Below are 24,671 nucleotides of genomic sequence, written 5' to 3' on the forward strand. Positions count from 1 at the left end.
CTTAAAGGGGCTAACCAGCTAACAGGCTAACGCGAGCGCTAGCGAACGGCTAATTAGCGTCGATGCTAGCGTCTTTTATAACATATTATTTTGGATAAATTACTGGCATGAAACATCCTTTACAACTTCTAGCAGTTAGTACTACGCTTACACTTGCAGAACACATCATTCCAGTATCTTACAGGCTGTGCTGGCTTAAAACGCACTGTGGCAGGTACAAAAGAAGCTTAGCCGTTGTCTGTTGCCGTTAGACAGGAAGTGGTCGGCAGCATCACTTCCGGAGTCACACCAAAATAAACCGGACAGTGTCAAACCATCACAACAAAACAAATAAAGTCCCTATGAAATTTTAACGAACAAAAAGAAATGTAAATGGCTCTCATGGAGCCAGAACAATGATATTAAATGACTGAGATGTTTGTGATTGGCTCAGAAAGACTAAATCATCTGAACAATAACGCTGTCTGGACCTTAGATGACAGCATCATTCAGTGCAAGGACACTGTTAAAAATGTCGGTGTGACCTGAGATCAGTCTCTTAGATTTGTCTCCTGCATACAAGAGGTGACAAAAATAGCTTTCTTCTACCTTAGGAGGATTGCTTTTTGGCTTTTTCTTGTCTCTTGAGGATGCTGAGGTTCTTATCCATCCGTTTGTGATTTCTAGGTTGGATTATTGCAATGCTCTCCTGTGTGGCTTGCCTAAGAGGAGCTTTCATAGTCTACAGATGGTTCAGAATGAAACATGACCACATCTCACCAGTGTTGGTCTTACTCCATTGGCTCCCAGTTTATGTTAGAGCTCATTTTAAGATACTTCTACTAACATGTAAAGCTGTAAATGCACTGGGCCATCATTGCGCTCCCAGGGGACGGGTCGGCTGACTGTCCCTAGAGTTAAAAAGAAGATAGTCGGTGGGCTGGCTTTTTATTTCTATGAACCGTCTTTATGGAACGCTCTTCCATCTGACATTAGGTAAACTTGCTCAGTAGAGCTGTTCAAAGCAAAGCTGGAGACCTTTGGCCCACTTCGCTGTCTGGCCAAAATCCAAATATTTGGGATATTTGGGTCCAGCCCTAAAAACAACATCTAAGAAGACACAGTACCTCACAGTTATGATTCATATGCAGCAGAGAACAAGTGGGTCTTCAGCTTTGCTTTGAACAGCTCTACTGAGCAAGTTTACCTAATGTCAGATGGAAGAGCGTTCCATAAAGACGGTTTATGGATATTACGGGGCAGAACGAATATTCAGAGACCAGAAACCACTATTTGGGCCAGCCCTAGTTGTTTTTGTCAGTTTTATCATTGTTTTTATAGTTTATCTGTTGCTTGCTCTGTAACTTGAAAATGCTATGTAAATAAAGCTATTATTATTATTTGATCATTGCTTCTATCTCTAAAATGGAGGTTCTGGGGAGGTTACAACAAAAAAACAACTGTTCAGAATAACTTCGTTTCTTGACATCAACTTTTACCTTGACATTTTTATTCTGACTGATTGATCAATCCAGGTATAACTTTAGTGAAAGCTGTGAAATACTGCTGTAATATGGTCCTACTTTGCTTTTAATCAAAAATCATTTGTCAGGTTTCGTTCATATACAGTGATTTCATTATAGCTCTTAATTATATAACGAATGCTGTAAAAGCAGAGTTGCACTTAATTTGGAAGATTGGCACGGTGTTAATGTAATGAAATTCATGTTCAAACCTCATCTAACGAGTCCCTTATGATGGGAGGAGGAATACAATGGTCACATCTGAGTGTGAATAATGAGTCAGAGCCTGCATCTGAACAGAAGTAGAGAAAAAAAGCCAACTGGCGGAGACTCCAGGAAGTTGCTGGTCTCAGCCAAGAAATATTTCACCCCATCAGACCACAACACTTTACTTGGGTATTTGTTTGGACAAAATAAGAGAGATACAAAATGTTAAAATGCCTTTAAGGTGGTTGAATATACCCCTAAAAACTCATCTTAGTGTTTTTTTTAACATGAAAATAATACATTTGTGACTTAAAATGGCTTCGATGCAACTCTTCACAGCTGCTTCTTTTCGAAAGCGTTGATCTGCATAGTAACTGTAAAACTACGACACAGGACCAAATTGTATTCTTAGAGTAATGCATCCACGGTGTAGACTGCTTATTCTATGATGAGTCTTCCAGCACATAAAAAACTCCACGTGGACATGCTCGCAAGGTAAAAAGCTTGACTTTTACCAGCAGGGTCATTAATTATACAATAGATCAAGTAAATTGGAGTTGCTGTATAGTTGTGGAGCTTGCCTGAGTATTAATTTAATGATATTCATGTTTAAACATCATCTCACCAACTCCCCTGTGAGAGGAAAAGAAATACACTGCACTCATTTAAGGGCTAACAATGAGATGGAGTGTGCATGTAAACAGAAACAGAGGGGAAAAAAAGAAGACAACTGGCTGAAATGGTCCATTTCCTGATGCATAATGCCACAAGACTTTACTTTCTTTTGAGTAAAAAAAGCAAGATATAAAATGTTAATTAGTGATCTTAAAATGTGGCAGACATGATTTTGAACTTTGGATAGAGCCAGGCTTTTGAGATATTTATAACTGTGTTTCAGACCAAAATGTGTAGGCAACAGCTGAGTTGGCCCACGATGCAGTAAAGACTGTAAAACTGTGAGATGCTTGTTCTTAAGGATGCTGGAGAAGGTTTAAACCACGGGAAGTTAACAGAGGAGATGGGAGTCCAATGCTACGCTAACTGCCAGCTGGTGAAACAGTAACTTAGTGTTTGGTATAATTTTTTTCATTTAACTATTGGCAAAAAATGATTCCAACAGCAATGGATTCTGGTTTGAAACTAACCAAAATATTCTTCTCATGTTCTTGTGTATTCTGTACATCCACTCAAATCAAATGTTTTATTTTGACCTGCCACATTTGTATTTATAATGTAAGATCATCAGTCAAAGTGAGGTTTGTTTAAGTGAACGGGAACAATGGCAAATTCCTATTCAGTTACAACAACTATTGTGGCTCAAATTTCCCTTGGGATTAATAAAGTATCCATCCATCCATCCATCCATCCATCCATCCATCCATCCATCCATCTCTCTATCCATTTATCTTCCATTTGTGGTGCTGTTAGCACTTTACAGAAATGTATTTGCAAAGATACTCAGAGAGATTCTGTAAAGCTTGTGTTACTTCAAACATTACCGATTGTTAATGTTAAGACCAGCCAATAGTGGTGTGAAATATTGCAAGAGTTGGTATCGATCCGATAACAAGTAAATACAAGGCCACTATTGCCAATACCGATACTGATACCGATACTCCAGACTAACTCTTTCAGTAGTTGGTAGGTTCAGAACAAAAGTTAGCTGCTGTATATGGTCGTCCACATCTGGAATGAAGATGGGGTTGTAAATGCTTACAGGGCTTAAGGATCAGACTAATTCCTGGGTAGGTTTTCTGTGGGTCAGACGTGGAAGAATCTGGGTTGTCAATGAAATCAAAAAGTGAGGGATAACCTCCTTAAACAGTGTTCATTTTTGACAGTTTGGTCAATATTTGTGCAAAACTTTTGTCACTCAAATAGGAAATGCTCTTTTAAGATGCATTTTTACATGAAACTTTTACACAGAGCTACTTTTGTAAAGATGAATATGACAATGTCCTGCCTGGTTACAGGTGAAACACTTCACTAGCTGAACATTTGCTCACGGAAACACACTACATTTAAGTGTAGACGGATGCTGCTCAGGCGACGCTAGTCTTTGTAATCGGCACATATGAGAGAAACTGAAACTAAAGTACTGATCTTATTGCACTGAAATCGTTCAACATCAATACCAACGCTGCTATCGATATTACTGATATTTGGATCGATACACCCACTTCTACCAGCCAACGGTTTTGCCCACTCTTTCACTTCCTTCTTGATTAAGTACACAAGCGCCACAATGTTTAAACATACAACAACAGCATTTATTTTTGTTCAAAAATGTATGTATTTCCATTGTAATCCAGCTAAAACCATATTTACAGTACCACTCAAAGTATACCATAAGTTATATTTCAGGCTACCCCAAAAGAAATGGTATAATTTTATAAGTGTGAATTCCATCGCTTAGCTAGATACGACAGCTGATCTCCACCGTCGTTACACGTCCATGTATTTATGACAGTTACATTTGATTTTTTTTAATTAAACAAACAGAAAGACCCAGAGTTGTTTCCTTCATGATACAACATCACAGCAAACTGAAAAAACAATCCAACAAGCTAATGATCGGTTGTGTCATCAATGACGTCCATCCAGAACATGCACCCATTTTACAAATCGTCACGTTGGAATTTCACGCGCCGACCAAAGTCTTCTTCAGTCCGTTCGGTTTCGAGACCCCACAGCCGAGGCGGGTTCATATTATATGCAGGGAGTCTGTGTTCATTACCTGAATGGCTCCAAGGAGACTTTTCATTATTTCTGATGAGGATGAGGTTCAACCCATGAAAACCTTTACTGTGAACCTGAGATCTGTTAAAAGGTACCCTGTGGAGTTTTTGACGTACGAGTTCGGTTTTGCTTAGCAGACGATGCCAATGGAGTGACACTTTTTCCACTGATATATTTACTGTAGGTGGAAGTGATGCTGACAAACAGGAACATAAACAACACCGGTTTCCAAAAAAATCCAGCATACAGATGTTTTATGAGGACGGAAAAGGATCCAACGCGTTCACAAAGCGTGAAGGATGAAGGTGTTGGTGAGAACGGAAAACTGGCTGCTGTTTTTTAATGAGGAAACTCCACAGAGCATCTTTAATATTTCAGACAGTAATATCTGCATCTTGATAATACATAATACATCTGAACAAAATATGAAGGTGACTTTAATAACAGAATGATCAATAACAGTGTGGTTTTCCTTTAATATTTTACTCAACAACATGATTTAAAGTGACAGAAATGCTGTCTTTTAATCAGACCTTTGGATTACACTGTAGCACATCGATCTTAAACGTCACTTTACCTTTGCTGTGTCTGTTTGTGTAGCTTTTGTTGAATCTGACTCAACACCTCATGTCCAATTGACCATTCTCTAAACCCCGTCCCCTTCTTTTGCGACACGTCAGACTTTCTGTTCTCTCATGGCACATATGCAGTCTGCATTAACAACAGACAGATTTATCCACTAAGTCTTTAACCACAGATTTTCAGTTTTTTTTCCAAGTTGTTGAAATCTCTTGAAAACTGAGTGCTTCTTCAGAGAAAGTCATTTTCTCCCTGAAAGCTCTGATCAATCTGAGTTGGCACTAAAAGAGAAACGACAGAAAAAGCAACATGAATGACTCACGTCTGCTGAAGTCTGCTGTTAAAGGTAATTAAACACTGAAATCCAATGTAGTTCTAGATTGAATAAGTACTTTAAACCGCCACATGTCCACCTCTGCAATTAAACAAACGTCACTCAGTGTTATTACTGTTAGCTCCAGGTCACCTGGTAGATCGGTTCGTCGATATCACGTCCCATTGGACCAGATCCTCATCGGTTCAACGTGGAGGAGTTACGTGACGATCACCGTACATTTGTCCATCCGTTATTCCGTCTGTGTGCAACGTTACTCACAAACTGATTTGGATGAAATCTTCAGGGAAGGTCAGAAATGACACAAGGACCAACTGACTAGATTTTGGTAGTGATGCGGCTTACAGTCTGGATCCATGGATTTGTTAAAGATTTCTCTATCACTGTGAGATAGCGGCACAGCGTCACTGTAACCGTGACAACCAGTGGACACTACATCAGCTGATTGTGATCCTCCTACAAATCCACCACTTAGTACCATGAATGTTTATAAAACTGTAACTGTGAATAATTCTTAATGTTTTAAAGAACATTTTAAGCGTTTGAAGACATTTTAAAGCCATTTTGGACCATTTCTAGTCATTTTTTAACCCTTTTTATCCATCCGAGATAATTAATTGATTTTGGACAGATTTAAACAGTTAAGGAGGATTTTTGAGCAAGTTCTGGACAAATGTGAGTCATTTCTAGAAATTTTGCACATATTTTGGGGGCATTTTTGACAACTTTTTGCAACAACAGGTCAAATTTGAGCCATTCTGGACGTGTTTTTATCGTTTTCTGCGCCATCCCAGATGTTGAACTCATTTTGGACAGATTGTGAACAGGAAAAGAGGATTTTTTTGAGCAAGTTCTGGACAAAGTTTGGACAAGTTCTGAGGACTTATCTGTCGAAAATCCTACATCGACTGAGCAGCGTTGGTGGAATACTGCTCTCTCTGAGTGCTTTTCTTGTTTTCTGGTGGCAATAAGAAAAGACTACCTGTCAGCAGCCGAGCAACTTTGAACTTCCCCAACCCCACAGAGTCTGCTACACAAGACTTGATTTATGTTTACTCAACGTTTACTCATCGGAGTCGGTGTGTTATCATCATTTTAGTATTAAATAACAAAAGAAGATGATTTAATATGCTTCAAATACTAGCTTTCTATGTCTAATTAGAATTTAGACTTATATGGCTAACAGGTGGATCAGTCAATCAAGATTTTCTTTTATTGACCACAGCTCTGCAATTTAGTCCCGTATAGTAGCTATTATTTATGTTTTGAGTTAAAAATTAGCCCGTTAGATAGAATAAGCTCAACACAGAACTGCAGATTTTTGTGTCTCTCTGGCTTGTTTGTGTTTATTGGTTGAGGCAGTTGGGAACTGTCCAATGAGGTGAAATCATAAATGCAGGAATCGATCATTAAGGCAAAAAGCAAGTGTCCTCACTGCTGATAATCCATGTAGAAGACAAGGATTGAGCAGCACTAGCATTGTATTGTGAGAGTAGAGTAACTAAGCTAAGTGCTAAGTTGTTGTTTTGGGTTAGAAGACCTTTGCTTTATGATTACGGACAAGTAAAGACTGAAAGAACAATGGCTGAATATTGGTCTGAAACAGGAAACAGTGTTTTATTTCTTAACCCATCTGTCCTCCCTACACTGACTCTGTGGCTTGTTTTTACTGTGACCAGATGACAAACATAGTGCTGATAATTTGACAGATGTGCCATGTTTAGGGCAGGGATTTAGCAAATGGTCAATTTTCTGATCACTGGCTTTGTAGAATTAGCCGTTTTCAGTACAAATGGAATGTTTTTGGTGTCTCTCACCGCTAACTCTTGGATTTTTGGAGTGGAGGCCTTCCTTTTATGTTCCTGTGAAAAGCAAGGACCTGGTGTGAAGTGATCTCTGTCATTTTAATTGAATACCATGAAGCTGAGTGAACTATTTCAAAATCATGCAAAGCGAGTCGGCCATCCCTTTCAGATCTCCGCTGGCTCCATCTGTTCAGGTCTGGGAAATGTCAGAGTTGGAGTCTCTTCCTCTTATTCTCACCCTTTAGCTATGTAACCTGATATTCACACGTCTCACATTCTCTTTGAAAATTACCTTCCTTAGTTACCATTTGATATCAGGACCGGCACATTTTTATGTCTCACATCATCATCCCACAGCTGAGTGCTTCTCTGTCGCCGGGGGTTCAGAGCATCAGTGGAAATGTGGTAATTCCTCCTGTGAGTGGATGGTATTTTTCATAATTGCTTTCTGTAGCCAGGATTTGAATGTAGACGAGTGATGATCACAGCCAAACATCTCGCAGTGTTGTCTTTAAAACACATCCAGCCCTCTGAACAGCAGCCAGGAAATGATTGAATCTTTACATCAGTCTTTGTGAGTTCACACAACAAATAAAAACACAGTACAGTGTAGACATCAGAGTCCTTATGGTCTATTTCACACTTTGGACTGATCTGTACCCTCGCTGTGCAGCCTCCAATGACTTGTGTTAGACGGTGGATGTGTAGGAGGCCGGCACAGCAGTTAGTTTAGAGTTCGGTCAGTTGAGCTCCGCTGATATCATCGGTTTAGTTAAGCTGTCTTTAGTGCAGCTCTTGTGCTTTTCATTCAGTTCATCTCTCGTTTGTTCAGCTCAGCTCGGCTCGGCAGTGTGAAATAGACTTGAATGATTCCTGCCTCTTCTCCTCTCGTGGCACAGTAGCGTCACGTTTTCATCTTCTACTTCAGGAGCCACTGATTCACTGTAGGAGAAGAGAAGAGAAGAGAAGAGAAGAGAAGAGAAGAGAAGAGAAGAGAAGAGAAGAGAAGAGAAGAGAAGAGAAGAGAAGAGAAGAGAAGAGAAGAGAAGAGAAGAGAAGAGAAGAGAAGAGAAGAGAAGAGAAGAGAAGAGAAAAGAGAAGAGAAGAGAAGAGACGAGAAGAGAAGAGAAGGAGGAAAGGAAATAATTAGTACAGAAATGATAAGCAGAACAAAGGCCTGCCTCAGGTTTCAGAAGTTGTGAGGCAAAAGGCAAAGCAAGAAACAGAATGTGTGCATGAGGAAGGATAATGAGAGGCAAGAAAGGTGGAGGAGTAATAACTCTAAAACTCTGTCCCAGTTCCATACTGTTTACCAGCTCTTAGCAGGTTATGAGCGTGTCACGGCGGAGAAAGTGATGAAATTATGCATATTCAAAACTGCCACCGTGCTCACTAAATATTATCATTTTTGAGTGTGCTGTCGATGGACATTCAATTCCCACAATGCAATGCACAAAGGAAATGGAAGCATTATGCAAAGCTGGGAAAAATAAACCGCAGATGGTGGCATATAGCACCACAGAGATCCTTTAACGGGCATAAATTTGGGGGGTTTTGTCTTGAGAGAAACATGCTGCTTTCCTTTTGTGGTGTGTAATTGGCAATATGCTGATATATTTGCATAGAAGCTGCAAATATTAGGCCTATATACTTTGAGTTTTAGTCTGCAGAACCAGATAAAACTCACTAAAAACGAGTTCTCTGGAGTTTCTGGTACATTCATGTCTTGGTAAGATTCACCAAAATTCTATACTTTCTTATACTTATGCATTATGTACGATGAAAGGAATGTAAAGGCACAAATTACAGTAAAGGTACAGTGTTAAATTGGGACATTGCAAACCACATACTAAACTGCAGGACAAGACAGATGATACGAGTTCTGTTGTCGTAGAGCAGGAGTGTTAAACTTATCTTAGTTCAGGTTCACACTCTGCCCAGTTTGATCTCAAGTGACCAGTTAAATCACAGAATAACAACCTATAAACAACCACAATTCCACATTTCCCCCTTTGTTTTAGTGCAAGAAAGGTACATTCTGAAAATGTTCACATTTCAGGAATTATCTTTTTATAAAACATCATGAACAACCTGAAACTTCTAAAGAAAAATAATTTCAGTCTCAACAACATTCAGCCTCAGCTTATCATTTACACATTACAACTTCCAGATCACAGAGTGTCTACAAAGGAACACAACATTTAGTCACAGCTATCTGGAACTGACCATATAGTATTTTACTTTAAAAAAGACGAAAAACTACAAAAACAAGACAAAGTACCACAAGGAAGAGAGAAAAAATTTGACAAAAAAGCTACAAAGTGACAAAAAATAAGACAAACGAGACAAAAAAATTACAAAAGCATGAAACAAAATGACATAAACGGCACAAAAACAATGAAGAAAGTAAAACACAAAATGACAAACATGAGACAAAAAACACAAGCGAGACAAAAAGGAAACACAAAGTGACAAAAACATGACACAAAAAACAACAAAAATAAGACAAAATATGACAAAAACGATGCACAGACGACTAAAGAACAATGAACAATCTAGTATTTTACTTTATGATCAAAATAATTTGTCATGGTCTAGAGAATATTTTGAATTGATAGTTTTACTAATTTACAATCTGCAGTTAATGTCTTCTTTCCAATTTTTACACTCTGAGGGCTGGACTGGACCCTCTGGAGGACAGGTTTTGGCCCGTGGGCCGCATGTTTGACACCCCTGTTGTAGAGCATGTGGGCTAACAATGTAAAGTAACTGTAAAGTTTGTCTTGATGACAGGAGTTCATCTCTGCGAACACGATACTGCCACTACCATGAATATTCTAGGACTGTCCCGAATAGTGGTTTCTGGCCTCCGAATATTCGAGCTCTATTAAAGACGAATATCCGAATATTCGTTCCCCCAGGCGGCGGAGATGGGTTTCCCGGGTCCAAATTTTGGTCTTCAGCATCTTGTCTTGTGTTTATGCAACGGAGTGAAGCGTGACGTCAGAGTCGGCAGCCACCCAGCTATTCGGGCGGTGGTAAACAAACACGAATGGATGAGCCGAATGAGCCGTCGCTTTGGACAAAAGCGTCTGCTAAATGAAGTTGTAGAATTGGATGAGCCGAAGTGGGCCGAAGGAGAAGGGAAGAGACGAGCTCTGAATATTTGGATACCAAAATTAATATCCGCATACCGCCGTAGCCAACGAATATTCGGATATTCGGGTCCAGCCCTAGAATATTCCGGTCAGAATAATGTTTACGGAGGTTTTACTGCACATTTAAGGCATTTTAGATGGGTTTAATAGCTATCAGGTGTTTAAAAACCACATTCCAGACAGCAAAATCCTCCCTGAGACGCATGTTGAAAGCAGCATGCAGTGCTGTTTCAGCGAAGTTCACTTGTGCAGTCAACCGAAGAAGGAAAAAAAAAAAAAACTACTTCAATCAAATTTTGTTCTGAGCAACACTCTCCCCTTAAACCAGCAGCGATTCTCTCAGGTACCCTCACACACAGTTTTCCATGGGACTTGGCAGGTGGGTTGTTCAGCACCTTGGAGAGCTCACCACGGTTCTTGTGTGGATTCAGGCTGTCTTAGTGTCTTCTGTCTCTTCATGTAATCCCAGTCTGACTCCATGATGTTGAGATCAGGGCTCTGAGGGGGCCCACACCATCTGCTGCAGGACTTGGTGTTCTTCTTGTGGCAGAGGATATTCCTTTATGGCTCTGGCTGCATGTTTGGGGCTGTTGTCACGCTGCAGATTGAGTTTCGGATCCTGATTTTGCTGCATTTAAAGTGTGTCACCAGACGACTGCAGCCCAACAGACTTACTGCGTCTGGAGCACATAAACACCTGGACGGGAGAGAGTTTTCTACAGTTTAATGAAGATAAAGCTGAGATTATTCTGTTTGGCCGCAAAGAGAAGAGGCTCGGCATTCGTAAACATCCTGAGACTCGGGCTGTTAAAACCACCGACCAGCTTGGAGTGTTACTAGACTCAGATTTGACTTTTAACCCTCGTGTCGTCCTGCGGGTCAAAATTGACCCATTTCAAAGTTTGAAGATGTGGAAAAATATATATTTTCACAGTTCTATTATTATTTTTCACACTTTTTCAACATTTTTGGGTAATCTTTGAACATTTTTTGGTGAAAAAAAGAAATGTTAAAAATAGAAGTTTTACTGATATACATGTAATCACTTTATTTCATTTATTTTATATATTTTTATTTTTATTAGATATTTTTAGGGTTTTTTTGGAAGATTTTTACTCATTTTTTGAAAATATTTACAAGAATTTTCTTGTCAAGTTTGGGGGATTTTTGAAAAATAACACTTTTAAGGGATTACTGGAATTTTCATCCTCAAGGTTTTGCAAATTTTCAGAAATTTGGGGAGGTTTTTTTTGCTGAATTTTTGGATGTTTTTCAGACAAAGAAAAAATAATTTTTGGTGTCCGTAAATGAGAACAACAGGAGGGTTAAGAGGCACATCAAAGCTGTCACCAAAGCAGCTTTTTACCAAATGAAAAACATCAACAGAATAAAAAGTTTTGTCTCCCAGAAAGACCAGGAGAAACTCATCCATGCGTTCATCTCTAGTTGATTGTTTCGATTTTGCCATTTTCTGTCTCGTTTTGGTCTCATTTTTGTCATTGTGTGTCCTGGTTTTGTGGTTTTCTGTCTCGATTTTGTCATTTTGTGTTTTGTTTTTGTTGTTTCGTGTTTGTCTTTGTCATTTCGTGTTTTGTTTTTGCCTTTTCGTGTTTTGTTTTTGCCTTTTCGTGTTTTGTTTTTGTTGTTTCGTGTTTTGTTTTTGTTGTTTCGTGTTTGTCGTTGTCATTTCGTGTTTTGTTTTTGCCCTTTCGTGTTTTGTTTTTGTTGTTTCGTATTTTGTTTTTGCCTTTTCGTGTTTTGTTTTTGTTGTTTCATGTTTGTTTTTGTCATTTCGTGTTTTGTTTTTGTTGTTTCGTGTTTGTTTTTGTTGTTTCGTGTTTGTTTTTGTTGTTTCGTGTTTTGTTTTTGCCTTTTCGTGTTTTGTTTTTGCCTTTTCGTATTTTGTTTTTGTTGTTTCGTATTTTGTTTTTGTTGTTTCGTGTTTTGTTTTTGTTGTTTCGTGTTTGTCTTTGTCATTTCGTGTTTTGTTTTTGCCTTTTCGTATTTTGTTTTTGTTGTTTCGTGTTTTGTTTTTGTTGTTTCGTGTTTGTCGTTGTCATTTCGTGTTTTGTTTTTGCCCTTTCGTGTTTTGTTTTTGTTGTTTCGTATTTTGTTTTTGCCTTTTCGTGTTTTGTTTTTGTTGTTTCATGTTTGTTTTTGTCATTTCGTGTTTTGTTTTTGTTGTTTCGTGTTTGTTTTTGTTGTTTCGTGTTTGTTTTTGTTGTTTCGTGTTTTGTTTTTGCCTTTTCGTGTTTTGTTTTTGCCTTTTCGTATTTTGTTTTTGTTGTTTCGTATTTTGTTTTTGCCTTTTCGTGTTTTGTTTTTGTTGTTTCGCATTTTGTTTTTGTTGTTTCGTGTTTTGTTGTTTCGTGTTTGTTTTTGTTGTTTCGTGTTTGTTTTTGTTGTTTCATGTTTGTTTTTGCCTTTTCGTGTTTTGTTTTTGTTGTTTCGTATTTAGTTTTTGTTGTTTCGTGTTTTGTTTTTGCCTTTTCGTGTTTTGTTTTTGCCTTTTCGTGTTTTGTTTTTGTTGTTTCGTATTTTGTTTTTGCCCTTTCGTGTTTTGTTGTTTCGTGTTTTGTTTTTGCCTTTTCGTGTTTGTCTTTGTCATTTCGTGTTTTGTTTTTGCCTTTTCGTGTTTTGTTTTTGTTGTTTCGTGTTTGTTTTTGCCCTCTCGTGTTTTGTTTTTGTTGTTTCGTGTCTCAGTTTCTAATAAAAAATGACTGAATATCACCAAAATGCCAACTAAATAACTGTCCAAATTTAACACCAACCACCTTCTAATTAGCTAAACAACAACAAAATAGGCTGATTCAATAACAGTTCTGTTTTCTTTTTACTAAGTTGAGATAATCATGACTGGTGCCTTTTTTTTCTCGCAAAATATCAAATTTTATTTTGTCATTTTGTGTCTCGTTTTGCCTCGTTTACAAATCCCAGAACCGTTTAGGCCCAGAATCCATCTGTGATCTGTTCAGAGAATACAAACCCAGGAATCCAAAGACTCAGGTCAGCAGGTCAGAGTCCGGACTGAACATGGAGAATCAGCATTTAGCTGTTCTGCTGCAAACAAGTGGAACAAACTGCCGGTAGAGATTAAACTTCAAAAATCCAGGTTAAAACTATCTGCACCTCACTGTAATGCTCCTAATGTTTGATGTAAAGCACTTTGAATTGTCTTGGACATGAAGGGTTCTATACAAATAAACTTGCCCTAAACTTTTGCAGAGTTCTGTATCTTGTTAAGTGCATTAAATCACATCTAAATTTTCTATGCCCTTTGAAGGACCTCTTCAAAAAACGAACATGAGCAGCAGAGAGGAATCCGCCAGGAGAAAGAATTCCCCTCTCCTCTCATTAAACACATATTCAGTTATTAGATTTTAGCAAATTTGCCTCTAAAGAGGACGTGGAGGCAGCAAACAGGGTTGTTATAAGTAAAAGGTTTCCAATAGCAGCACTTCACGCTTTGAAATATGACTGGGCATTATTAGCAAACTGCTCTGTTCTGGTTCTGAGGCACGAATAAAGCGGCCGGTTTCAATCAGCCGAGGAGAGCAGGGACTCAGAGCTCTGTCAGCTTTAGAGCGTCCTCTAAAGCACGCTGAGGGCTGTGCTGCTATGTTTTTACTGCTTTACTGCTATGATTAAACTGAGAGAGACTTCGCCATTTTCACTGGAATGAAGAGATATTTCACCCAAATCCAGCCATGTCGTCTTTTTTTAATCTGACTTTCATAGTTTTTGAACAACAGTGGAGCTCTGCGGCACAGAGGAATAAATTAAACGCTGCTTTAGCTACACAAGCTTTATAACACCATATAATACATCTTCTGCTAAATAAAATCAGTCTTCCAAGCAGAGAGGACAGGTAGCTGAGCATCTGTGGCTGTAAAAGGAACTTAATGTAGCAAATCAGCAGATGTTTTCTTATTCTGCTCACTTTGTTGTTGCTGTCGTTTGGATTCCGAGCACATTATGGGATGATGTTGGTATTTAATCAGCTGGACATGTATTTTCATTCATCCTGCCACACAATGCAGAAGCTACTGGCTACAAACATGCGGCCCACGGGCCAAAACCGGCCCTCCAGAGGGTCCAGTCCGGCCCTTGGGACGATTTTGTAAAGAGTAAAAATTCCAGAGAAAACATTAACTGGAAATTGTAAATTTGTAAAGATATAAATTCAAAACAATTTCTGAAAAGGTTGTTTTGAAATACTAGATTCACTCACTGTTCTTTTGTCATTTTGTGTCTCATTTTTGTAATATTTTGTCTTGTTTTTTGTCTGAGTTTTGTATTTGTCTCATGTTTCTGTTCTTTTGTTTCTTGTTTTTGTCATTTTGCTTTCTTTTTGTCATGCTTGTATTCTTTATCTTATTTTTCTCATTTTGTGTTTCATTTTATTCATAGTTTTTTTTTGTTTTTGTCTCACTCGTGTCGTTTTGTGTTTTTTTTGTCTTGCTTTTGTCATTTGTCATTTTTTTTAAACTCTTTGTAACTTTTTTGCCAAATTTTTTGTCTGTTTTCTGTTTTGTTTGGTGTCGTTTGCCTCATTTTTTCGTTTTGTTCTCGTTGTTGTCATTTTGTGTCTCATTTTTGCAATATTTTGTCTTGTTTTTTTTAGCTTGTTGTCTTCTTGTCCGACTACTGTTGTTTTGATCATGACAAAATATTTTGTTCCTTTGTAGACACTGAGAAAAACCCAAAGGGTAGAGAGGGGAGAGAGAGACCCTGTACATCCCCCTATTACCAACTAAATTAATAATTGATCTTCAGAGGATCACTGGACTCCCTACCCCCTCCTCAGCTCTCCGTCTAACATGTCCGGTTCTACAGCCCCCTGGGGTCTAACCCAGATGGGTTCTAAAGAACATTTAAGCTGGTATTCGAGGAAAATTTGCCTAGCTTCTCACTGCCTCCATCCAGACACCCAATCCTGCTTCCTCTGATAATTAATTTAGCTGAGTAGCCGCTTTCGAATGGTTAAATTAACTGCCAGTCACGTCTGTTTACGGCAACTTTTTCTCTCATGGGTTTGGTACTTGGTAAGTTGCTAGGTTAAAGTTTAGAGGTTAGGAAAAAAAACCCAAGAATATGTTTGTAAAAGGCCACCCTCGGCCCCAAACCTCTCAGAACCTTTTTTAGATGTAATGCACACAATAACCTGACTTTTAACCACCAGAGAAAATATAAATAATTAGTGACTGTGATAGGGATAAAGTGAATGATCAATGATAAACTGAGGCATACTGTTGCTGAAACTGAATTTATTTTTCTGAAGAAACTTCCGGTTGTTCACTAAATGTGAACATGTGAAGAATGTACAAGAAGAGAGGAAAAAACGTGGAGTTTTATGGGTTAATATGCTGTAATTTAACTGCTCTGGCCCACTTAAGATCAAATTGGACTGAATGTGGACCTGAACTAAGATGACTTTGACACCCCCTGCCATAGACTGCAACCAGATGCAACTTCAGATAGAAATTGTGAAACAAAGCGATGCTAATCATCAGTCAGAGGTAATTACTGAGGTCAACTTAACACATCAGAGCTGAAAAAACCTGCTGCTAACACTGAAGCAAACACAGAACTAGAAGGAAAGAGGACGTGCTGGAAATTCTTGGGTATGAGTGAGAAATGCATAAATTGAAAGCGAGGAGAGGGAAAAATTCAGATTGAATAGGCTAGTAGAGAAGAATAAGAGGTAGTTTTAGCCGAAAGAGAAATCCATTCATTTATTTCCCAACAGGAATCACCGGCGAGTGCTCTCTGCTGCAAACTTTAAGGGCCAGAGTCTGTCCAGTCTGTGCGCTCCAACACTTTGGCTGTGCATCAGTCATCGTTTTACTCCAACATTACCTCGGCCCTCTGGCTTGCTCCGGGATCACATGTCTTCATGATTTCCATAGAGAATGCTGTAATGTTTGACTGCTTCGAGAGTTAGCAACTGGACTGCAAACACAGCTCAGGGCTGCTGCATAGTTTATTTCACAGGCTGCAGTGTTCAGACGCTCTCCGCTAACCTCAGTATGTTTAAGGAGTGTGTGTTTGTCAATCCAAAGCGAAGACGTGCAGCTCAACGCACAGCCCTGCCAAGCCCTTTCCGCAGATTTAACCCGGTTTCTCTGCTGGTACAGTGCCATGAAAAAGTCCTCCTGATTTCTTCTGTTTTTGTGTGTTTCAAGCTAAACTGTGTCAGGTTTCCACACCAGCTACAGGATGTCAGGAAGGCAACCCAGTAAACACAGAATATAAGTTTTAAACAACATTTCTATTAACTGGATCAATATTTAAATCAGCTGTTTCACCCTCCTGTTGTCCTCATTTATGGCATTATTATGGTGTAAAAAGAATCCAAAAATTCAGCAAAAAAAATCCCCAAATTTATAAAAATGAGCAAAATCTTCAGAAAGAAAATTCTTTCTAAGTTTCCCATAAAAGTTTTATTTAAAAAAAAAAATCCCCAAATTTGGCAAGACATAAAAACAAACAAAAAAAACAAAAAAAGAAAAGATTGTTTAAAAATGAGTAAAAATCTTCCAAAAAAATACTAAAAATATCTAAAGTGATAACATATATATCAGTAAAATTTGTAATATCTTCTTTAAGAACATTCACATAAAAAATCAACCAAAATCCAGTGAAATTCTCTGGATTTTGGTTGATTTTTTGTGAATGTTCTTAAGAAACATTTTTAACATTTTTTTTTCCACCAAAAATGTTCAAAGATTTCCCAAAAATGTTGAAAATGTGGACATCAGAAGTTTCACTGTGAAGATATGTTTTTTTTTCCACATTTTCAAACCTTAAAATGGGTCAAATTTGACCCGCAGGACAACACGAGGGTTAAAAACACAACAATCAACCCCTGAACTGAATGTCCAGTTGTGGCACCTTCAGCAACACTTTCGACAGCCGAAGATCAGATTTTGACGTCGCTGCTGTGGAATCTTGTCCCACTCATCCGAAGCCCACTCCCAAGGTCAGTATATCTGAGACGGTGTCGACATAAATCTATGCTCAGTTCTTTGCTCACATCCATTGTCATGAGGAAAACTTGAAAATAACCAGAAAACAGCCACCGGACATTTTTCTGACATTTAAGATTGCTGTTCTCATTTTTCCCTGTTCAATTAAAACTTATTTGCAGGATGATGTGATTAAGTCTCATAGAAGTCGTTATCGTGACACTCCAACGCTCAGATTGGATCAGGAGCAACAGAAAGTCCCGGCTTTGTGCAGCCAAACTGGAGGGTTTGCGATGGAAACTGCTTTTCCCAGGCCCTGCCTCAGCAGATCAGTGGGTTCAGGTGTTGACATTGACACTGTCCTCTAGGTTTAATGTTAGAGGACACAGTTATGCTTCCAGCAAAGCATCCCAGCAACATTTCAGCATCAGCTTCATGCTTGAATGTAGGTTTAATTCTGTGTTTAGTTTCGGTCAGATGTAATCGGATAACTGTCTTCCAAACAGTTCAACTTTACACTCACGTAACGGCTCTCAGTGTATGTTGTGGAAATTCAGACGACTCTTGATGACATTCTGGGATACCACTGGATGCCATTTTTGCTTCGTGTCTTTCTGATGGGAGATTCATGAACACAGGCGTTAACTGAGGTGAGCGATTCCTTTATTTCCTTGAACGTTTTCCTTGGCTCTTCCGAAGCTTTCTAGATGGATCCGTCCTCTGCTTTCGGAAGATCGTCCACCTTCGAAAAGGGTTACTTGTCTTCCAAATCGTCTCCATTTGTACATAATGCCCCTCACTGTGGATCTATAGAGCCTTAGAAATAATGTTGTAATCCATCCAGACAGATTTATTCCAGAGACCGTCTTCCTCGACTCTTCTAGAATTGGTCAAAGTGTGCGTTACTGAGCAGAGCTGTTAGCCAACCTCATGCTTCACTGCTCCATGCTATCTAAGCACAGATTTGATTGAACAGGGCTGGTAGTAATCAGTGTTTCTAGTCCGACTACAAACTTGTCAGAGAAGCTGTGGAGCTACAGCGGATCCGGCTCTGACAGGTGAGTAAAATGGGATGGTATCCATTGCAGGCGGCAGCTCTGGGGAGTCGTCAGGAAGCACTCCGAGTCAGAGCTACCCAGCTGAGTGATGTGATGAGCACGGTGGTAAAAACTATTCATGCGATCAAGAGCACTTCATCACTGGGAGCTTCTGGGTTTCCGCTCAGAAACTGATGCAGAATGTGGTGTTACGACCGAACCTCAGGGGTCGACTGGATGGAACAAAAATACCAGTTTGGGTAAAGGACGTTATTGCTCAGTGGCAAACTGAACAAAAAAGTGATGACCAAGAAAAACAAGGCATTGGTCTTTTCGCATTTGATCTCGTAAGCACCTCTTCATTCTTTTAACCCACGATATCTGCAGCATTCTTCGTAGAAACCTGGAGTTTCTTCTGCATATTACTTGATATCGTCCATGTTTCGCATCCATATAGCAAGACTGACCAAATGTAGCATCTGACGATTCTTAGTTTTGTTGGCATACTTATGTGTATACTCATGAAGATGGTCTTATTCTTGTTACAAGCATCTTTGGCTATGGCAGTGCATCTCCTGATCTGACCCACTTAAGATCAAATTGGACTGAATGTGGACCTTGAACTAAAATGAGACTGACACCCCCTGCCATAGACTGCAACCAGATGCAACTTCAGATAGAAATTGTGAAACAAAGCGATGCTAATCATCAGTCAGAGGTAATTACTGAGGTCAACTTAACACATCAGAGCTGAAAAAACCTGCTGCTAACACTGAAGCAAACACAGGAAGAAAACACAGAACTAGAAGGAAAGAGGACAAGCTGGAAATTCTTGGGTATGAGCGAGAAATGCATAAATTGAAAGCGGGAAGAGGGAAAAATTCAGATGGAATAGGCTAGTAGAGAAGAATAAGAGGTAGCTTTAGCCGAAAGAGAAATCCATTCATTTATTTCCCAACAGGAAATCTTTGGCTATGGCAGTACATCTCCTGATCTCCTGGTCTGATCAGATCAGTGGCAATCTACCGCTCAGAAACACACAAATGCAGTTGTAGTTTTGGAAGGATTCTGCTGTGAGGCCTGAAGTCGGTCTTGTTGAACTGAGCAACCCCGAGCAGTCGGAGTTCAGCTGATCCCGCTGACATCCAGAGGACGCTGAGCAAAAATTTGCAAAGACACGAAGCACAAGGCTTATGTCGCAAACGCTGTCACGTACTGGCTTCCACTTCCAGGAGTAAAGTCAATGACAACTGTGCTGCAGGATTCCCTACTCCCCATGAAAAAATCTTCAGTTTCCCAAACGCCAGCAGAAAAATCCGGAGTGTCAGCTGGCATCAGCGGGGGGGCCGGGGCAGGTAGAATGGGCCTGCTGCAGTAGCAAGAATCTGTGATAAAACTTTCAACTAAAATCGTGTCCAGGTTTCCTTTAATTACATCCAACTGCCGTCCCTTTGGACGACCTCTAGGAAAGTGTTTGTTCTAACTGTTGGCTGTTCTACTCCCCGTCTTCCATTTGCTCTGTCTTTTTGGCTCGTTGACCTTGAGTGTTAGGACTGCGTATCGCAACAAGCCATAATCAAAGGGAAGCAGAGGCCATGAAATCCATTTGATGTTGTGGAGAACAGCGCCGGGCTCGACTGCATCGATAACAAAGAGATTCGGAGAGCACAGAAGAGGGTGTCGAGTTGTGTTTATTCCTGAAGGATACAAGGCCTCCTACACATTCCACATAATACTTCCGTGTTTGTCCTGTGTGTGTGTGTGTGTGTGTGTGTGTGTGTGTGTGTGTGTGTGTGTGTGTGTGTGTGAGATGTTCCTGCTCTCTTTTTAACACCAACCAACCTCACCTACATGTTTCCTTCCAGTTTGTGCATGTAAAGATAATACGCTCCCCACACAGCATAGGTGTGTGTGTGTGTGTGTGTGTATATATATTTTAGATATATTTTTATCATCCCATTCTGTATTTCCACATTCTCAAGATAGTGCTGACAGAGAGGAGTGCTGTGGGAACTTTTCTCTTGCATTTTCTCTTTCTTTCCTGCCTTCATTGTAAATGAACAGAGGCAGAAGGCGACATGCAGCAAAAGGCCGAGGCTGGAACTGAACCGATGCATGCTCTTTACCGTGTGACTTCCTAGTGCAAGGGTGTCCAACATGAGGCCCGTGGGCCAAAAGTGGTCCTCCAGAGGGTCCAATCCGGCCCTCAGAGTGTACAAATTCCAGAGAAGACATTAACTGCAGATTGTAAATTTGTAAAACTATAAATTTAAAATAATTTCTAGACCAGGACAAGTTGTTTGGATCATTAAGTCAAATAATAGATTGTTCTTTTGTCATTTTGTGTCTCATTTTGTAACATTTTGTCTTGTTTTAGTTGTTTTTTTTGCCTATTTTTGTCTGACTTTTGTCATTTGTCTCATGGTTTTGTCGTTTTGTGTTTCCTTTTTGTCTCACTTGTGCTTCTTGTCTTATTTTTGTCATTTTGCTTTATTCGTTTGCTTTATTGCTTTTTGTTGTCTCACTTGTGCTGTCTAATTTTTGTCACTTTTTTGGTCATTTTGTTGCCTCTTTGTGTCATTTGCGTATCTTTTTGTCTTGTTTTTGTACATCTTTTGGTCGTTTTGTAACATTTTTATCAATATTTTATCTGTTTTTTTCATGTTGTTTGTCTCATTTTTGTCATTTTGCGTCTCATTTTTGTAATATTTTGTCTTATTTTTGTTATTTTTTGTCTTTGTTTGCCTGACTTTTGTCATTTGTCTCATGTTTCTGTCGTTTTGTGTTTCCTTTTTGTCTCACTTGTGTTTTTTGTCTTAGTTTTTGTAACTTTGTTTCTTTTTTGTCATTTATTTTCTCGTTTGCCTTATTTTTGTTACTTTGTAACTTTTCTATCTCATTTTTTGTCTGTTTTGTTTTGGGTCGTTTGTCTCATTTTTTGTCATTTTGCTTCTCACTTTTGTCATTTTGTGTCTCATTTTTGTCATATTTTGTCTTGCGTTTATTGTTTGTTGTCTTTGTTTTTGTCTGACTTTTGTCATTTTGATCATAAAGTAAAATCCTTTTGTCATTCTGTTCCAGATTCCTGGAACTAAAAGTTTTGTGCCTTTTTGTAGACATCTGGAAGTTGTAATGTGGAAATGATAAATTGAGGCATCATGTTGTTGAAATTGAACTTATTTTCTGAAGAAATTTCAGGTTGTTTAAGATGTTTTGAAAAAAAAAAGAGTCATTACTTAAATGTGAATATTTTCAGAACGTACTTTTTTGCACCAGAACAAAGGAACGATTTGAAGCTGTCATTATTTTTAGGTGATTATGCTGCGATCTTTCTGGCCCGGTCCACTAAAATGACTTTGACACCTCTGTCCTAGCGGCTCGCTGCGTCTCCTGACAGCTTCTATGATCACGTATTTAGATAGGCACGTACGACTTTTTTCTGCACACACACAACGGACAGCGACTGGACCTCCAGGAGACATTCACAGAATTTAACAAACTGGGAGAAGAACTGCTGACTTTTCCTTTTCTACCTCTCCCTGCTGCAGCTAAGAGTCCAAACACAGCGCTGTTTATTCTACAGATAGAAGCCGTCGCCGTGTGCTTTAATCTCATGTAAGGCAGAGAAAATAAAACTGCAAAACACACAGATCCTCCTGTCTGAGCTGTATTCTAACAGCACAATACGCTGTCATCATTTGTTGCAAAATTAATTTATCATGTAGCTAATTATCACATTTAATGAGACTGTTTTCACTACTTTAATTAATGCGTGCCCTCCTGTGGAAAAAAGCAACAACCGCAAGAACAACCACCAACTTCCTGCATTTCCTCGCTGTTTCTCATCACTGCAGTGTTTTAAGCTTTAATAACGCTGGAATATACCGGCTGTTTCCACAGCAGAGTCTTTTTCAATCCAGTACTGTCAAATACAGTTTTTAAAATAATAACTCAGAGAAGACGAATCATTTTCTGAGGCAACAGAATAAACTGTTTTCCTTGACAAACTATGGATGACAGATGTGTCTTTCTTCAGCTTAGGATCTTGACTTTTTAAGCTCGATATCGATGACCTGAAACCTTCTGATCACACTCGCCCTGAGGTGTGAGCTCTAAAGGTCCCTGAAAGTGTCCTCTGGTGTTTGGAACAAAGACATCAGCTGCAGATCCTTAAAGTCCTGCAAGCTGCCAAGGTTCGGTCTTATTATCCTGCAACGCCCCGTCAGCGGTTCACGGTTTATCTCTGCTCGACCGGGTTGCATCATAATAAAATAATGAGAGTAAATTTTATGAGTCGCCGCCTTTCAAAACACTCAGTAACCCGTAAGAAGTCCCTCAGGTCTTTACAGCCGAACGCTTCTGACACATTCAACACGCCGACTACGACAGCAGCCCTGACGTGTGACGTTCCTCTGAGATAAATCAGCTTTATTTACTTCATCTGAGGAATCACTGTGGATAATGACATCCACAATACAAAAAAGTGCAAATAAAGTACATTCTGAAAATGCTCACATTTAAAGAATTACTTAAAAAAACATGAACAACCTGAAATTTCTTCAGAAAAATAAATTCAGTTTTATCCACATTCATCCTCAGTTTATCATTTCCACATTACAAATTCCAGATCACAGAGTGTCTACAAAGAAACACAACATTTAGTCACATCTGGAACTGAACCAGAGAGGATTTTACTTTATCATCAAAATGACAGAAGTCAGACAAAAAAAGACAATAAAAACAGCAAAAACAAGACAAAATATGACAAAAATCCAACGTAACGTGACAAAAACGAGACACAAAATGTCAAAAAATGAGACAAACGACACAAAACAAAACAAAAAAGAGACAACAAAATTAACAAAAAAAGTGACAAAGCAACAAAAAATGGACAAACGACACAAACAAGACCAAAAAGGACAAAAGCGAGAAACAAAACAACCAAAAAAGTAGACTAACAACACAAGCAAGACAAAAAAGAACACAAAATGACAAAAACCGTGAAATGAAGCAACACAAAATGACAAAAATAAGACAAAAAGGAAACGCACAACAACAAAAATGAGGAATAAAATGACAAAAACATGACACAAATGACAAAATTCAGACAAAAAAACAACAAAAACAAGACAGAATATTACAAAAATGACAAAAGAACAAAGAACAATCTAGTATTTTACTTTATGATCAAAACAACTTGTCACGGTCTCAAAATTATTTAAATTTTTTACTAATTTATAATCTGTAGTTCATGTCTTCTCTGGAATTTTTACACTTTGAGGGCCGGATCGGACCCTCTGGAGGACCACTTTTGGCCCACAGGCGTCATGTTGGACACCCTTGGGTTCGACTTCTGGGGCGTTAAAGCCGGAAGTTGCATTCTTTACTTTTTTTTTTAATATCAAAAGACATGTTTCCTCAGTTTGTTCGTTTCACATAGATGTTCTGAATAATTACTAGCTGTGTTTCCTAACAAAACCCGTAGGATGCTCTCCGCTGTGTCTTCGTTAAGGGGTACTAGCTTGTTGTCTGTTGTGTCGGTTTCAATTGAAATATTATTGTATTCTTGCACTCTTCCTTTTCTCTTCTCTATCCCCCTTTGTTTTCTTTTTTTCCCCTTCTTTTCTCGTTTCTTTCTTCCTGCCTCTTTGTTTCCCTGTCAGGTCCGGAAAATTTATGTATATTTATCTAATCAACAAGTATTCAACCTAAATAAATTACTGAACATTATCAAGGGGTCTTGTACTTATAAACTCCGCTTGGAAAAGCAAACTTGTATGGCACAATGTAGCAGCCAGATCCCCATTCTGCCTGCTCTGTTGGTGGACAGGACAAAAAAAAAAAGAAGCTGCATTCTTTCTAAGTCGGCCGGAACATCACAGACCGCTCACACCGACGATGAATAGATCTGCTTTTGTCGGTTTTGCCAGAACTTGCAATTTTGGCCAAAATTCAGTTCTAAAGCTGACTGCGGTAAACACCTGGTGGAGCTCCACCTCCAGATCTAACTCTGATTCTTGTAACGCCGGCTTCGTGAGAGCCAAACTCAATAGCTGTAATTACAAAGAAATGATTCTATATTCACTCAGAGAGGCAGGTCTAATTGGGAACGACAGCCCATGAATAGCCCTTGAAAAGCAAGCTGTGTACGAGCCAAAGTCATTAAGCTGCTGTGTCAAAGGCCAGCTCCGGCCCTCATAAAGCCCACTCTGTAAGGTACGGTCTATTCATGATTTACACTGTTGTGTACCACAGCCACAACCTTGGGAATATGTACGTATCCTGTGCGTAATGACTAAGTAGTGATCATCCTGAGCCAAAGCCCATATGTCCTAGTTAAAA

The 24,671-nt window shown here is 39.1% G+C and overlaps 1 protein-coding gene across 1 annotated transcript in view; it reads right to left on the reverse strand.

Moving 5' to 3' along the window:
• Positions 1 to 3,957: 3,957 nt before the first annotated feature.
• The window catches only part of LOC110967169 (carbonic anhydrase-related protein 10-like), a 195,780-nt gene continuing 175,066 nt past the window's right edge, over positions 3,958 to 24,671 (reverse strand). The window contains exon 9 of the mRNA XM_051960747.1: positions 3,958 to 8,108. Coding sequence (XP_051816707.1) covers positions 8,086 to 8,108 — 23 coding nt within the window. The 3' untranslated portion in view covers positions 3,958 to 8,085. The remainder of the gene's footprint in view (positions 8,109 to 24,671) is intronic.

This window comes from Acanthochromis polyacanthus, chromosome 2 (assembly GCF_021347895.1).
Source record: "Acanthochromis polyacanthus isolate Apoly-LR-REF ecotype Palm Island chromosome 2, KAUST_Apoly_ChrSc, whole genome shotgun sequence".
NCBI lineage: Eukaryota > Metazoa > Chordata > Actinopteri > Pomacentridae > Acanthochromis > Acanthochromis polyacanthus.